General features: G+C 40.9%; 1 protein-coding gene and 1 long non-coding RNA gene across 2 annotated transcripts; one reads left to right on the top strand and one right to left on the bottom strand.

Moving 5' to 3' along the window:
• Positions 1–8,585: 8,585 nt before the first annotated feature.
• LOC120746047 (E3 ubiquitin-protein ligase TRIM21-like) lies at positions 8,586–14,882 on the top strand. Its single transcript, XM_040051253.1, has 2 exons — positions 8,586–8,638; positions 13,167–14,882. The coding sequence occupies exon 2, from the start codon at positions 13,176–13,178 to the stop codon at positions 14,880–14,882; it is 1,707 nt and encodes a 568-aa protein (XP_039907187.1). The 5' UTR covers positions 8,586–8,638; positions 13,167–13,175.
• Positions 14,883–16,684: 1,802 nt separating this feature from the next.
• Positions 16,685–17,977, bottom strand: LOC120746355. The gene is made up of 2 exons (XR_005698828.1): positions 17,172–17,977; positions 16,685–17,093 (listed from the first exon to the last, which is right to left on the bottom strand). It is a non-coding gene; the product is annotated as an uncharacterized LOC120746355 (long non-coding RNA).

Raw genomic sequence — 17,977 nt, 5'->3', positions numbered from 1 at the left:
ATATTTTAATCCTTCACAATTTTGTCATTTTATTTCAACACTATTCAATAACTTTTAGCCCAATACTACTTGGTCACTTAAATACTACATGTTGTCTTCATATTACATAATGTTCAACAAAGTCTAGAGTCTGGTTACCATAAAGATTGAATGGATCTACAATAGCTACCATCCTCCTAACCTTATTCTGGTGCAGGGGGGCTGGGAAATAATCCTGAAGTGATAGGTTACAAGGCAGTACAGAACCTCTGATGTCCAGACGGTGTTCCTCTGGTGTTCTGCTGTGAAAACTTTTGGGTTTAGGGATTAACATAGTTGCCATGGTTTCCTTTCTTCTCTTATTTGCTGTGTGTGATCAGGACAATTCTGGAGAAGATGGGCCGTTTCTTCCCGGAGTAAACGCCCCTGTTTTATTCAAAAAACAAAAAACATCAGTTTTACGTGGCCTATCAACACAATTTAAAAACTGGTATATAGTGTGAGATTATTATATTATCTTATGCCACATTAGACCCCTAATTAAAGATTGTGAAATCATTATGTAGTTTTAGTTTGCTTTATACTCCTGACTTAGAAGAGGTGATAACTATTAGATTTATTAAACTGATTTGTATTACATTAGACTGCTGATTTATTTTATTGCATGATGTCCACGTCACTGTAAGTTTCTAGCTGACTCTCAGGTGTGACAGGTGTGCCAGCAGGAAAGAGTAATAATAACCTGCATCCTGAGGTTTGTCATGCAGGATTAAAGGAGCCAGGCTTTGTTCACACAGCTAGGATTGTATTTTACACTGACCCTGGGTCAGTATAAGTATCATACAGTTTAAACGAAGCACTGAAACTTGCACATATTTATTACAGATGCACTGAAGCTAATCGAGATATTTGCTGTCAATCTGTGGCTGCGATTAAACACTTTACTGGAAACTTTATTAACTAGTAACTTCATCAGTCATGACAGAAGCTAATATTTCTGTGCTAACATCGTTTAAACAGTAACAGCTTTACTCCAATATAAGCTAACGTTTACACCGTAACTTTAAGCTAGCACCATAAAGACGGTAAAACACGTAATAATATCTACAAATGCATCTTAAAGCTGTTATATTAGTATTACTAACATAACCACATTAACATTATTGACACTCTCTGACTTTTAATAGTCATTCTATAAATGCTGTCCGTTTAAATGGTCTTACCTGTAAACACTGCTGTATTCACCGGATTCCAGCCAGAGTGGATTCTGGAGTCTTCCCACGCTCCTGTTAGTGATCCTCCATCTGGATGGATGAGAACAACCTTCTGAACAATCTAGCAGGAGATGGCCCATATCTATGGGACTGATTTGTGCTAATAACGCCCATTGTATGGACTGATAACAGCCGAAGCGGGTGAATAAAGTCACCCAGTAGCTAGCTGTGCCATTACCCAGCATACATCACTCCCTCCATAAATGCAATAAACGATACAAAAGTAATAGCCTATAATTAATTTATCTGCTGTATCTGCTGTTTCTCAGGTAGTTGTTTAATTATATAATTTATTGTGTTCTGTATACGTCACTACAATGTGATTTTGGAAATATATAAATATACGGACAACAGGCTCTTCCGCGGCAATCTCTTGTCAATAAGCAACGTTTAGGGAGCTCTATAGTATTCAATGAGAGGACCCTGCACGTCAATTCTCGACACAAGGGGGGTATCCTGCGCGTCGATAAGTGAAGCAGAGGGAGCCTGACCATGCGTCACACATTTGATGAGTTGGGAGTGAGAACGTGTTGGCTAGACAAGCCTGATAACAGACTCCTGCTTCAGCCAAATGCAGCTTCAGTAATGGAGGTGCTGAACATGGTCCATTCTGACTCAAAAACCGCAGTCTCCCTCTTAACGCTGTCAACCTCTGGCTGTCTGCCAGAGGTTGGAGCTAAAGATCTTGTGGACGGGGGCCCCTGCCTGGAATTCTCAGCACACCCTCACTATATGTTTAGGCACATGAGGTATGTCCAGTATCCTTCCCCACCACTGGATGCACCTCACCGCTAGATGGTTATCAGTATATGGCTCAGCACCTCTCTTGACCCAAGTTTCCAGAACATCCAGCCGCAGATTTGATGATATGATTACAAAATCGGTCATTGACCTGTGCAGGGAACAAACCCTCTCATCCACTGGGAAAAAGGAACAGGCAGCAAGCTGAAGAGATATTAGGATGAAGCCTGAAACCCACTAAACCCACTGAAGCTTACTATTGAAGTAAATGTGATCAGTTTCAATATTATTCACTAAGCTGTTGCAAGTCATCTGATTTCAATCAACAGCTAAAAAGATCCATTTCAGCAAGTCCAACTTTTTTTAATAAGCCCTAAATTTGCTAAGAACTGCACAATTTTCAGGATTCTATTACTGAACTGTGATGCAGTCATGCAGGAACAATGGATGCAGGCAATCCAGAAGTTCCTTTGGTTGTTATAAGGTCATTATTCCCCATTGTATTTCATATTTGAAATGCAGCAATGAAAGCACTATTGGGGGATGCTCAGAGGAAGAAGAGAGTGGCTGGCACAAAGAAATGTCATTTGTCAATCTCATTTTGTTTTCCATGATTTAATTCCCAGTTTTGATTGGGTCTTCCTTTGTTATTTGTAATTAGTTATTGTTTATACTTGATCCCCTGGGTTTGAATTTTCCTGCCATCCTGTTTTCCCTGTGGCTGTGAAGTCTGTGTTTCTGTGTTTGATGTTCCCATGTTTAATTCTTTCCTGTTTTATTTCAATAGTCTCTTGTCTTGTGTGCATTGTATTTAGCTTTGCTTTCCCTGTCTTTAATTAATTAATTGTCTTTAATTTCAGAGGTGTTCTTTGATGATCCCCATTTCCCTACTTACCTTGTTTCTATTTATATCCTTTGTCTCCCCTCAGTTCTTTGTTGGGAAGAAAAGGAAAAAGGATACAGTCATTTCATTGCTCAGACATGGGTATACTGATATAAATAGGAGATTACTCATAATAGAAAAACACCACGCAGGAATCTTAGTAATGAAAATTAAACCGAACCTTATTGATTCCTTCCAAACAACGAAAGAAGTTAGAATTAAGATCTTGGGCCATATTCCATTTTGTAAGACAGAGTAATTTCTTTGGTAGCATTTGAGGGGTTTCTGTCTTCTCCACACTCCATACCAGTTGGTGGTCGTAATGCACAATTTTTCTGTTTTTCAGCCAACAATAGAAACTAATAAAAAGGAAAAAAAAAAAAGAACTCTGCAGCTTCACGAACAAAGAAGCCATCATTCATGTTAGTGCAGCGCTGCAGTAGATTCTCACTCTTGCAGGGAGCTGTGATCTCGTTTTTAAAGCAGTGACACCACAGCCTCTATGATGGACAGTTTCAGTTTACTGTGTTAAACCGAGTTACACCACGGCAGCAACTTAAGCACTGTTTAAAACCGCTGGTGCGTCATTAGCACGAAACTTAACGTGAAGATTTTTGATTAAGAGAAGCCGGGTCAGGAAAAGAGATCCTGGATGTGCTGACCCTGGTCTTTGACAACAAGTTGGAGGTGGTTTGCTGGACTGATGAGGATCTTGTGTCAATTTACAAATACCTTATGTGACAGAATCATTCAAACAGAGAACTGTGAAGCTAAACTTACTCCTCATTACACCAAGTATTCCTCATGAAACTCCGAACACTGGATCCAACTTAAAAATGAATCAAAAGGTGAAATAGATTCCCGAAACTGTCTAAGTAGAGCTAACAATAGAAAACATCATCAGTCTTGTCAAAGTCTTGTTGAGATTACATGAACACAGCTTGTTAAAATTCACCGAGCATTAAACAAATAAAGATGAGCTCTAAACGAGGTGTATTCATGTAGAGATACAGACTCCACTCAGATTAATCTCTCAGTCCACTGTGTGGTAGAAATCTCTGAATGGGTTTATTTCTCCTGTTCCTGTCAGATATTCAGCAGACAGCTGAGGGTCTATACATCAGTGTGTAGTGTTTAATGTTTTAGATTTGACTGTGAATTTAAATCTTTGATTCACAGAAACTTTCCTGTTCATGGGTGTCATTAAATCAAAAGTAGATGTTTCTGCTGTTGTTGTAATAATAAAGTCTGATTTCTGTTGTTAAGGTCTTTATAAAAACACATGTCTTTTGAGCATTAAAACATGAAGTGATCAGGGTAATGTGCTATAACAAAGAGTTTAAAGACTTCATTTCCAGCTGTCTGCAGATGTTCTCGTTCCCATCGAGAGGTGAACAACCGTACTGTAAACTCGTCCTAAGTGGGAAAACGAGTCTGAGCTTCACAGCGGCCTCACAGTTACGTTGTGATTTTTATACACACGGGTTTAAATGGTTTAAATTAAGTATTAAAGCTCAGAGCGCCCTCTGCTGGATTTTCACTCAAAGTGATACATTTACATTTGGAGCTGTCATGTTAATGCAGGCTAATCATCAAATTGGGAAAATGGTGAAATCAGTACAGCTAAATGACCCTCAGGATGACTGAAGCTGAGGGTTTGCTGGATTGAAGAAACTGCGATATGCTCCCCAAAACCAAATACCATAAACAAGAAATCACCTGATTCCGCAAGTTGTCACGGCTCCTGTGGGGAAGAGGACCAGGCGCGGTGCTCTATGTATAAAACCAGTGTGTTTATTTACATGCACAAATAACATAAATCCCCGTGTTTCCCAGACTCCCGGTTGTGTTCTCCGGAAAGTCGTTCTATTGTGCTCTCCCCTCCCGTGTCAGACCCCCCGGTGCCGCTTTCGTGTCCCACCTCCTCCTGTGGGGAAACATGAGCAGCGTCAGGACCATACAACTGCGGGCATACACGCACACTAACTTAACAGAACAGAAGAGAAGAGAAGACTAACGTGGAGTCTCATGCAATGATCCCGCGTCGGTGGGAGCTCCAAGACTCTCCTAAGTAGCTCCCCCGACGAGCCCTGATCAGCGGCAGGTGTGTGGCCAGTCCCTCCGCAGGGCCACACCCCTCAGGCCTGCAGGTGGCCGAGCTCCATCCTCCAGGCACACCCGCAGACATACACACCCATACCTCGCCTAAACATATGAGTGGGACACAGACTAACACAGCACAGAGAAACACACATATGTACATGCACAGAGAAGGGAAAACGACACCAAAAATACATAATAATACACAGGTCCATGACTGCCCAGGGATCCTGGGTCGCCCAGTCCCAGGACCCTGACACAAGTGTGAGAAAAAAATAACTTCCCTTTGTATAATTCAGCTGATATTTATGTGACCAGAGTCACAGAGTTTTACCTCTGAGGGCTTAAAAGATACGTCAGAATAGTGACGTCAAGCAGATTTGTTTTGCTGTATTGACTGGGTGTGACCTGTACAAGGACCATTACTGCCACTGAATAATTGGTAGACGCTGACTGTGTGCCAAACATTTGCTCAAGTTGAAGTCGAGCCACCACTGACCTACACTTACACCAGAGACGCACCACTATACCTCTGTTATGCTGGATGAATCCGTCAAGGCTATTAAAATACAGTTGTTTCATAGAAAACTATTTTAAAAAAAGAGGGAAAAGAGGGAGTGATACGACAGCGTTCCCCGGGCAAGGCAGTGGATCTCCACTGGTAAGCATGATACTCTGTAACACACTGTCACTCAGAAGAAAATTGGAGGAGTTGATCAAACTGGATGGCCTTTCTCTTGTGCGTGCAAAGAAAAAAAAACTTGGGGGAAGAACCGAGAGGGTTGGCAGCTGCATGTTTGTGGGGACAGTTGGTACAGAAATGACACCATCAGAGAAACTGAATTCTGAAGCACTTGGGAAATCCCAAAGACTCCACCTGTGTTTTGTTTGTTGAAACCATCTGTTTTTAATATGTTACAGCCTCATCTCCTTTTACAGAACCCAAGTCAGATGTCTGTCTCCCCACTTATTATTAAATGCTTTTAATTCTCTTTAACTGACAGAACTCAAAATTTTAGGGTGAAAAATATGTGCTCCATCAGCACTGGTGTGCCTTATGGCTGTGTTAGCTCACTAGTCCTGTTTACTCTTTATAATCTTTATATTTAAGTGTACACTTCTTCCCAATCCTTATAAATAAGTAACTGAATCAGAAAAAGTGAAGCAATACTGAAATGCATTTTTAAAAATTTTGTATAGCAATTTTGTTTTCTTTTCTTTGCTCAATTAACTTCTGTAGATTGTTTACATAATTGAAATAAAAATGAATGTCATGGTCCGTGGTCCTGTGTCTGTGGAGTCTGTGTGTGTGTGTGATGCTCGGGTAGCCACACCCCCAGGCTGGGCCATCACCGGCACACCTGCATTCCATCGGGGTGATTACCGGAAGAACTACTTAAACCCGCGCTGACGGATGCTCCACGCCAGTCTGTTAATCACCTCTCTGTGGTAACTAGACTCCTGTGAAAGCGTTGTGCTAATGATTTATTGGAACTGTGTTAAATCTGCCTTCTTGTGTTTAAGATTTCAATCCGGCGTCCAGTGTCTGCCTCCTGCCTGTCCTCCTGCTCGATTACATCACTCGGTGCATCATCTGGCCTCGTCACTAACTCCACGGACTCCCTCCTCACGGACTTTCACACTTCCCTCCCGAGCCCCCACGATCCCACTCCGATCATAAGCCTACTACTCCCACGGTCCCGATCCCGGCTTCCCCGTGTCATTTGTTTCCCCGGGTTTTTCTGTTCCTCGTTTGTTCCTCTGGTTTTCCCGGGCCGCCTTTTGTTATTTATAATAAAGTGTCTTTTCCTGCTAGCACTTGAGTCTGCTTCTGGATCCTTTTGTGCATGCGCGCCTCGGCACATGACAATGAACAAGCAATCAAACGATTGTAACCCAAGTAACTTTATTTTCAGGTGTTCTGATGCCAAATTTAGCTTGGTATACGAGAACAGATCTCTCAGAGCGCTTCACTGAGGTAAACATTCAGTCAGGTTAAACCGTTTTCTGTAGATATCAGGGTATTCACCTCGACTACCTCTTTAGCTGGAATGGTCACACTGACAACTCATGTTCTCATTTACAGCAAAAGGACTTTATGGCTTTGACTAATGTGCTTGATGTCAACCAGAGAACAATGTTTCTGTTCATCAAGATAGAACATCATGAGGTATGAAGTATTGTTATGGTCAAAGGAGCTTGCAAAGAAAAGCGTCTGGACTTCTTTAAGTTACTTGAAGACGTTTCACCTCTTCAAGTAACTTAAAGACGTCCAGACGCTTTTCTTTGCAAGCTCCTTTGACTACGATGACCTGGATGACTGAGAACCTTCACAGACAAGTATTGTTATGGTATGGCAAGCTCTCTGTGGAGGTAAAATCTAAGCTGTTGTGTCTGGTGCAGTTTGCCATGACGGTGATGGAGGACTGAAGACCTCTCCATACAATCCATTCATGAGTGACCTGTATTCATTGAGTCACAGAGCTTTATTAGACCCTCATCTATCCTCCATCCTGAGGAGTAGCTCTTGCCTTCTGGCAGAAGAGACAGAGTCCCAAAATGCTGAATAGCATTAAAAATTAATTTGCCTGCATGTCAATCAGGGTTTTTAATGATCATTTTTAAAGTTATCTGTGCAATATGAGAATTGTGGAGTGTTTGTTTTCACTAAATTGACTGGTTATTAACAGATAGACTTCTGTTCTTTATCAATTTATTTATTTCTCTTTTATTCAAATGTTTATTAACACTTTGTGAAGGAAGCTTCAATGACAGCAACTGAGCCCACAGCAAATATTCCTAAAGGACAATAAAGTATGACTCAGTGTAAATGGTGTTTTTTTTTCCAGATTCAGTGTTTGAATATACTTGAGTTGAGGCTTCATATCAAACAGCAGGCGATTCACTTTCTTTGATTCCATCATAAAAAAAAGTTTTGCTGTTTTTCCATAAGTGTGCAAGATAGTCCTTGTTTGTCTCATCACTGTTTCAGCCGAAGAACCAAAACAAAGGTCTGAGTCCTGCTACTTCCTCTTTCCTGGTGCTCGCCACTTGTGTGGGTGTCTTGAGCGTTCTCCACATGGCGCTGCTTATCTGCCAGGATGCTCTGTGTGGCTTTGCTCTTCTCATATCTGGAGCATTAATTACACAAAGATAGACATTTAAAAATTCAATTTCAGGTGTAATGTGTCACAATGGTCTGACTAACTTTGTGCTCTTCAACAGATGTTGTACAGATTTGGGGAAATAAAAAATGCAGCCTTAGACAGAACAGCATTTCAGAATTCAAACCAAACAGAAAATATCAGCACAAAGATTTCGAATTCAGCTTTTCCAAAAAGCCTGCTCCATGTGACTGAAATGTAACACACATGCACGCAGGTCCATAAGTACCTGCAGGAACTACAGAAAGAAGCGGAGACTCAACTTAATCAGACTACATTTGAATGTATCCTGATAAATATTCATATTGATTCCCCATGGGGATCAATAAGGTATACATTACATTAAAAGTTGCCGCTGAGCCAGCAGAAGGAAGAGGCGGAGCAGCATCTGAAAGAATCTAAAAGTGAAACTTAAAGCGAGTTTCTCTTCAAAAGTGCATCAAACTGTGCTCATCCAACCTTTCTCAGCAGCACAGCAGAGCTTCTGTTCAACACTGGTAAGTACAGATGTCCATGATCACACTGTTTTAAAGGGCAACTGTTGATCCTCCTACTTTATAAACCTGTAAACAGGATGAGGGGAGACCCCGGTGTGACAAGACACTTTCTGTTCATTAAGTCCGTCAGCAGCGCCGATTCAGAGTAAAACTAACCAATTAAAGGGGAATGAACTGGATTCAGAGCATGAGGAGACTCATAAAAAGACCCTAGAAATATTCTTAATGAGTTAAAGACATCAGGATTACCTACAAAGGTCAGCGGTGCAGCTTCTTCTTTCCAGATGCTGAACTTCAGCTCTGCACAGAGGCTGAAATGCAACAAACTTGTTTTGTTCTTCGGTTGTTGTTTCAAAAAGGTTGAAATGAGAGTTGACTTAATAGCGGCACTCATCAGACTACATGTGTTGGATTGAGACAAAGGAGTTTACAGTTAAAATCTTTGATCTCATCACAGTCACATTAGTTCCAATTCACTAGCTTGGACCACATCCTCATGAGGTTTGACAGCATTTCTAACAGATACTGGCAGATAACTTGAGCATGACTTGAGGCTGCGGTTTGCGGAGGGTGGTGGCTCCCCTGGCCTGGCAGATCATTTTGTACTAATGAGAAGTAAATTAACTGAAAAGAGTGGGAGGGGCATGGAAATAAGAACAGCCTGTAGTGCAGGGGGATCATATATAGACAGAGAACAGGAAAGGGCATGTATGGAGGTGTGGTCCTGCGTCTGAAAAATCAGAAAAATGATCTCTTCTAAAAATGCTATCATTCAGCCACAAATCCACTGTGGAAACTTAGCTGTCACTTCTCCGGACTTTGGAAGTGAATTACATGGTTTGTATTTCAGTCTGCTTGCTTTTATTACCGTTTATTCACTACTTCTTGTACTTACTGTTTCTATTTCTTTTTTATCGTTCACAGTAAAAACATAGCCAAGGATTTATTTTATTGTGAAGGAGTGACAGGAAATATAGTCCGTGCGACACTGAGTAAGCAGAGCTTTGTTAACAGGGATGTTCTTTAATAAAAAACAATCTACACAACAGAACATGAACCATTTATCAGTAACAGTTGATCCTGTTTAACCTGCTCATCACTCTACCTTTTACAGCATCCAAATGACTGATGATCACATCCTAACAGTTTTTAAAGTGGACTTATTCTGCTTGTTTCCAGCTACACATTTTTATACTTGGACTGTCCTAGAGTAGCATTGCATGACAATTGTCTTGGACCATACATGCCAACCCTCCCGATTTTTCCGGGAGAATCCAGAATTTCAGGCTACGTTCACATGTACATGGGCATTTTTAAAAACGGAGATTTTCCGTTTTCGTTTTTAAAAAAAAAAAAAAAAATTCTGTCCACACATAAACGCCAAAAACAAAGGAAAACGCTGCTAGAAACATGTCAAAGCAACAGGTGGCAATATATTCCTAACCATGAAGAAATGTTGGCCAATCAGAAGTCTAGAAGCCTTTGTGGACATATATATAAGACTCTTAGATAACTTATGAATGTTATTGTTTGACTTTTTTCAGTATTTTATTTGTTCGTGAGTAAATTGGTTTGGCAGAGATTACTCATTGATCATTGATCAACTGGTCCCTGAACGAAACTGACACCCTAGAGAAGCCTGGGCTCAGGAGAGCCCGATTTTCCTGCAGAGACGTTACGCGATGGTCGGTTGCATCGCGTGCCTGGTGACACTCTCGATGTAGGACATTGAGTGACATCTATCTACCATTAGGAATCCTGATAACAGAGTTCTGGCTGATTGGAGCTGGCTCGGACCTGGCTTATTGAAGCACAGCTGTTTAAAACCCCACAAGGCTGGCCGACATGATTGACGATGGGCAAGCTGTGAGTACTCAGACTGTGTTTTGAACGCAATATGGATAAGATCTTGGAGAAGCTCACGGGAAATTTATAGACATGGCAGGGCTCGCAAAATCGCTAGCCCGACGTCCCGGGGCTAGCGATTTCTCCAGTCGGGCTACCAAAATCTATCCCTGCCCTGCCCGTCGGCCTATCATAGGAAGGAAAAATATATGTCAATGCTTTTGCATTCTTTCGGAAATGTAGCTGGGTAATTATGTCATTGGCATCGGTGAGCCGCTGTCAATATGTGGCATATTGAAATCGCGTTTGAATTTGTGCTTGTTTTTTGCTTTCACTTTGCAATCGCGCGAACTGTGTATAGAGAGCGACAGCACTGATTGGTGAGTGATGATAATTTGCGCACCAATTCCTCTGACATCGTCTTATCAGTCGTTAGCTTACTATGCAAACATGACAAGTGAAATCTCCCGCAGCAAGCTTAAACATGTGAGAGGTTGATCGCGCAGAGAATCGCTGAGCGTTATGTGAGTGCGTGTGTAAAAGCAGCAGGATATATATTTTAGTTCTGCTGAGCCAAATAAGACAGGTCAGGGTGAAGAAGTGACAGCCAAAGAAAAGCTTACCACAAAACGGAAAAGTTATGACAAATCAGACTATAAGGCAAAAAGAAAGTGCAGCTTTATGGTTTCATGGGCAAAAGAATTTGTGGCTGCGATATGATGAGCTAAATAACCAGGGATGCACATAAGTGGTCCGCAGGTGCGCATTCGCTGTCAAAATAAAAAACGCGCACAAGATAAGAAGTTGCAACGTGTGTTTGTGTACATAAGATTTTCAGGAGGAGGACAGACATTTGTTTAGAACTCTTAAAGATGTCGAAGAAGCAAGCTCCTTTAAGCAATTACTTTGGTGTTCCTCCACCTCCAAACAAATGTCAGAAGGAGTCCGAACCACAAAAGAAGCACGTATTCTCGGAAAAGTGGTTGCAGGTGGTGAGCTGGCTTCAAACAAATGATGAACGCACAGAGATGTGGTGCGGAATGTGCCGTGAAAATCCCACTCTAGTGGACAAAAACACTGCTTTTTATATGGACGCAAACGCGCGTTGCAACTTCTTATCTGGTGCGCGTCTTTTATTTTGAAAGCGAATGCGCACATGCGGACCACTTATGTGCACCCGTGTAAATAACATAATGTTCTGCCGGGTGTGTTGTTGGTTTTCTCTCGATTTCTGAGTCGACAAGCGCCTTTGTTACTGGGACCAGTCATTTTAAGAAAGGCCCCCTTAGAACCCATGAGAAATGCAAGAAATGCATTATTGCTCAGTCTGCAATATCTTTCCCAGAACAAACACCAATTGCAAATAACATACTAAAAATAAACCTGAAAAATCTGTTTAGAACAGCGTACTATGTTGCAAAGAGTGAACTACCACTGGCACAATTTAGCAGTCTTTGCAAACTTCAAAAAGCAAATGGCCTAGATCTTGGTTCCACTTGCCTCTTACCCGTGACTTCAGTGGAAATTTCAAATTCAGGATCTGACACAGACTGATTCATGTCCTACACAGTTCTTACAAGTTCATAGAAATTTCTGTTCAATTAGAACCAAGTATTTGAGTTGATGATTGTAATTTTTATACAATGTTGTAATTTGTGTTTCAACAATTTTTTGATTAATGTTTTGTTTCCGTTACAATATTATACTTTAATGTATAATATTGTAACAGAAACAAAACAGGAAACAAAACATCAATCAAAAAATTGCTCTTTTTTATTCGGGCTACTTAAATTTATTTTGGGCTACCAAAAACTGAAGAGTCTCTGCCCAAAGGGCTACCAGGGATTTTGAAATTTTGCGAGCCCTGCATGGTGATCAGTGATGGACATTATACCAAGTGTAAAAGTGGAGTTGTGACAGTAATGAACATTTTACATGTACTTAATGAAGACAATGTTGGAAAAAGGGCAGGAAATGTTAATAAGGTTGGACTGCTCCCGATATTCACAGATATGTGATAACAAACATAGTGAAACTTCATCAAACTTACTCCACAATTCCTCTTTCTCTACTGCCCAACTGGTGAGACATTCCTGATCATGTCTAACACCTCCACAACAGCACTGACATACTCATCCTTCAAGATTATCCATACACTGTTTCTTTTCCTACCTACACTGTGGTAGAACAGCTTTAAGCTACCTCTGATGGTCATAGTTGTGCTTCCTTGCTATGTTTTTTTCATGCATACACAACTCATTTACCTATACTCTCTCAATAATATCAGCACTTTACCAGTCATAGTTGCTACATTTAGTCTGTATTCTCATCTCCACATGGATGCCTCTCCTTATCTCTCACTGTGCTTGAACATGCCTTCCCCCTCCCTTCTTCCCCAGGCTTGAGGTCAGCACTAGGAGGGGACTGGATTGTGACCCTCTTGTGGCTGCATTTGTCCCACGTAGAGAAAGTTATCTGAAACTCAGTTTGTAGAGCAATCTGTAGTCTGAACTTTGAGCTCACAGGGATTACATACACTAACCTTATTATTTAAAAATGAACATTCACAAGGTGAACAATAGGAGATATTTGACAGGAAAGAAGGAAAAGCAGAAAAAGTCCACTTTAAACATAATGAAAAGTGAATTTGAAATAAAATCATTTTCTTTTCTTTCTCACTCAGAGTGCAGACATGTCTGCTGCCAGCTGTCTTCTATCGAAAGATCGGTTTCTGTGCTCCATCTGTCAGGATGTCTTCACTGATCCAGTCTCCACACCATGTGGACACAACTTCTGCAAAAGCTGCATCAGTCAACACTGGGATATCAGTGAGAGGTGTCAGTGTCCCATGTGTAAAAAGGTGTTTCAGACCAGACCTGAGCTGCACATCAACACTTTCATCTCTGACATGGTTTCTCAGTTCAGACATGAAGCTCAGCAGAAAGTCAACAGCAGCAGCTCAGAGCAACAAGCTGCCAAACCAGGAGAAGTTCCCTGTGACATCTGCACTGGAACCAAACTGAAGGCTATGAAGTCCTGCCTGGTGTGTCTGGCCTCCTACTGTCAGACTCACCTGGAGCCTCATCTGACAATGAAAGGTTTGAAAAGACATCAGCTGATCGATCCTGAGGAGAACCTGGAAGGCAGGATGTGTATAAAACATGATAATCCTCTGGAATTGTATTGTAAGACCGATCAGACATGTGTCTGCATGGTCTGCTGTGTTTTTGACCACAAGACTCATGAGTTTGTTCCTTTGAGAGAAGAATATGAAGTAAAGAAGGCAGAGCTGGTCAAGACTGAGGCTGAAATTCAACAGATGATCATAAAGAGACTACTTAGGATTCGAAAGATCAAAAAGTCAGTGAAGATGAGCAAAGATGCTGCAGACAGAAAGAAAGCAGAAGGTGTTCAGGTCTTCACTGCTCTGAAGGAGTCTGTTGACAGACGTATGAATGAGTTCATAAAGGAGATCGAAGACAAACAAGAATCAACAAAGAAACAGGCTGAAGGTTTCATCACAGATCTGGAACAGGAAATTTCTGAGTTGATGAAGAGAAGCTCTGAGGTGGAGCAGCTCTCACGCTCTAAAGATCACCTCCACCTCCTCCAATGCTTCTCATCCCTGAAAGCTGCTCCAGCCACCAAAGACTGGACAGAGGTCAGTATCCATCCACCATCATATGAGGGGACTGTGGTGAGAGCTGGGGTGAGAGCTGTTAGTCAACTGAAGGAGACACTCAATAAAGAAATGAAGAAGTTGTTTGAAGCTGAGTTGAAGAGGGTCCAGCAGTATGCAGTGGATGTGACTCTTGATCCTGATACAGCACATCCTAAACTCATCCTGTCTGATGATGGGAAACAAGTACACTGTGGTGAAGAGGAGAATGATCTTCCAGACAACCCAGAGAGATTTTCTGAATTTCTCATTGTTTTAGGAAAGCAGAGTTTGTCATCAGGCAGATTTTACTTTGAAGTTCAAGTAAAATACAAGACCAAATTGATGTTAGGAGTGGTCACAGAGTCAGTCAACAGGAAGGAAAAATTCACGGTTGAACTGAACCGAACGAAAGGTTACTGGATTGTAGGAGTATATAAAAATAATTATATAGCTCTGGAGGGTCTTCCAGTCTGTCTCTCCCTTCAGTCAGATCCTGAGAAGGTGGGGGTGTTTGTGGATTATGAGGAGGGTCTGGTCTCCTTTCATGATGTAGATGATGCAGCTCTTATCTACTCCTTTACTGGCTGCTCCTTCACCGGGAAACTCTACCCATTCTTCTGTCCCTGGAATGTTGATGATGATGGTAAAAACTCTGCACCTCTGATCATCTGTCCTGTGATGATAGGTGATGGTGGTGGTGATGAGGATGATGATGATGATGATGACCATGATAATTGATCATCATCTGTTCTGTCAATCAGTCAGTCAGATATTGGAGTGCAAAACTAACATCAATGGAAGATGGACAAGGAAAGGTCAAAGCCATGATAATAAACAGTGGGCAGACAGTGTTCAGCACAATATTAATTAGACATTAATTGGAAGAGGTGTATTGCTGATTTGTCTCCTTTACGAATTATAATGGCTGTTTGTTAGCCGTTTGCATACTATGCATACTCTCTTTCTGTGTGTGTGTGTTTGTTTATCTGTTTAAATTCAGTATAGTTCCGACAACAGTTATCACAATAAAATATGTTAATGCACAATCCTTAATATGTTTTATATATATGTGTGTGTGTGTGTGTGTGTGTGTGTGTGTGTGTGTGTGTGTGTGTGTGTGTGTGTGTGTGTGTGTGTGTGAGGGGGAGGTGGGGGACGCACCAGAGGGAGTGTTCACCCAGGGCACCAAACAGGCTAGGACCGTCCCTGTGTGGAAGCATATTAATGTCAAAAGTCACGCCACAAAAACATAATCATGAGCAAATAACTTCATGTCACCACATTTTCAGATTATCTGGCATTTTAGAATAATTGGTGTTGGTCAAACAGATATGCTTTTCAGGAGCCGCAGACAAACCAGGAAACAAACACTGGATATATCTGTGACATTTGTGTGGTTCAAATACAGTCTGTCAGTTTAGGTTATCGAGAATCTTGCTGTCTTCATCATTATTCTTCTAAAATTTTATTACTCTGATTTGATTTCAGCATTGTTGCCTGCGGACTAAAGCATGGACTTTACAGTGTCTGCACTCAAAGTGAGTCCAGTCCACTAGTGCCGCCTGTGGCCATGTGTCATAGCCTACAAGCAGAGTAACTTGTGACACATCTGCACCTGGCTCTGTCAGCACATTGAGTGGAGGCTGAGTGGCTGCACTCACACCTGAAGCATTCAAATCAACCCACAAACATGTTTAAATATTCAATGCCAGTACATTGAATTATCAAGACTAAAATCAGTCATTAAGCATGAATCATTTATTTCTGTTTATTTAAAATGTGTCATAGTTAATCGCCTTCTGCAATCCGGTCTTTAAGTGATGACGTGATGAATCCTGCTTCCGGGCCCAAAGTAGTCTGCATTTAATAAGGCTGTAGTTTTTTTTAACATGTTTTAATGCTTTTTATCTAGTTCTATTTAATCTCAACAAGCCCCTAAAAACAGCCAGTGGTCACTCTCAGCTTCTCTCGGTTTTTATTACCGCTAATCACTTTAAAGCTCAGTTTTTAAATCCTTACGATGTAACTACAGCCCAGCCCATGCAGCAGTATATTAATAACTAACCTCATATTGTGGATGGATTATCTCAGTGGTTCTTCTGACTGATGATTGGTCCGTTTACAGCATCCTGCCATGCGATTGCATTTGCCCCTAACCATTGGGAACCCTCACATAAACTTTTATCGAGTGGAAAAAAGTCCTCCGTTTGTTAGCGTTCGTCCTCCAGCTTTACTGTTTATGTTATGCTAACATAGCTTTGTCGCGCTAGCGATCACTTAGCACATAATATACCAGCTAGCCCAACTTCAGTAACCCTACAAACGTCACTGCTGTTTACTTTCCTGTCTTCATTTATGTTGGAAGTGATAGCAGAGCTGTATGTCTTAATTTGTTTCTTAAATCCCCTCATTCTGAACATGGTATATTATATTTAGAGGGAAGCAAGCGAGCTAACTCCCTGCTAACTTCTAACTCGGTTAAATGTCATAAATTCTATTTTCATGGATGCCTGGATGTTAAATTTAATTGTTACACCTGGTAGAGCAGCCACAGTGATCATTTTATTACAGATGAAAGAATTTAGACGGTTTTTCAACTCTCAGTAATGCTGAAGTGATCATTTGACTTAGGGACCTGCAGCAGAGTTTGGGCCCAGACATGGCTAATAACGTCAGAATTAAAGACCGGATAGGGAAGTCCATGCACACTGTGTGGGTCTTGTGTGGGACTTTCCACAGCAGATGCATTCAATCTGAAGAGAGAAACATTTAATGTTGTCAGTCATTCATTTAAAGTCAGTTTGTTGAATGAAGCAACTAAAGATGTGTAAATGTGCAGTTACCTCAGAATTCTGTGCTTCAGTCTTAGGTCTGGATTTCATTATCTTACCCACTCATCAGTTTCTGCACCAGAGCTTCTCTCAACACAGCAGAGCTGGTAAAGATGATCTGAAAATATATGCAACAGTGAGGATATGCATATAAATATTTTAAATTAATATTGAGAGAGCCGTTTCTGAAGCATACCTGAGAGAGCACATGTCCAGTCTTAGCCTGGCAATCCCCTCTTGGTCAACAGGAAACTATTGTTGTATGTGATAGGAGCTGAGCATTTCATGTTAATTAAAGTCTGTGCTTATTCAAGTGCAATACATCATGACCATTATAGCTACCTTGCATACAAAGACACCGCAGGATGTAACATCCTGCTCTTCGAGATGGGCAACAGTTGAGTATTTCAATTTTCCAAGGGTTGGAATTTTCCTCCTAACCAGAGCTCTGTACAGAAACAGATACTACAGTTTTTGAACTTAACTCAATGCAAGAGCCAAGTCACCTTGTACCTTTAATCTTGCCCTTTTTTTAAAAATTTTTTTTATTTATTTTTATTTGCAACAGGGCCTTTATCTGTTTTAGATACAAAGTCTTCAAAAAGTGAAAACTATTAAACCCAGGAATTTAATTTACAGGTTTCATGGTTGTGTCAAGATTGCTGTGATGGACTTAGTTGAAAAGCAGGATCAGTCCCAGGAATTATTATGAAAAGAGGGGTTTCCTTTATTTAATCCTAAAAATTACATTCACCAAAATAACAAATGTCAATCTAAAAAAAGAGGTCAAAGAAACCAGACTGAATCCAGGCAAACAAAATGAGGACTCCACATCCCAAATGACTGCCCAAACAAACTAAACTGACCTAACCAGGGAGATAAGGTTATATATAATGGTTGATAGACCACTATGAAATAACAGGGGTAGTTAAACACAACACAATCACAAAACACAAAAAAAACAATCCAATCCAGTCCAGTTTTTTAAACAGTAAAAAAGAA

The sequence above is a fragment of the Simochromis diagramma genome, unplaced genomic scaffold, assembly GCF_900408965.1.
Source record: "Simochromis diagramma unplaced genomic scaffold, fSimDia1.1 OVJJ01000107.1, whole genome shotgun sequence".
NCBI lineage: Eukaryota > Metazoa > Chordata > Actinopteri > Cichliformes > Cichlidae > Simochromis > Simochromis diagramma.
The sequence above is the reverse complement of the archived record's forward strand: the minus strand, read 5'-3'. Positions and strand labels throughout refer to the sequence as shown.

Bases quoted from the DNA above. Each gene is read 5' to 3' on its own strand.
- LOC120746047 (XM_040051253.1), top strand. From the start codon at position 13,176: ATGTCTGCTGCCAGCTGTCTTCTATCGAAAGATCGGTTTCTGTGCTCC.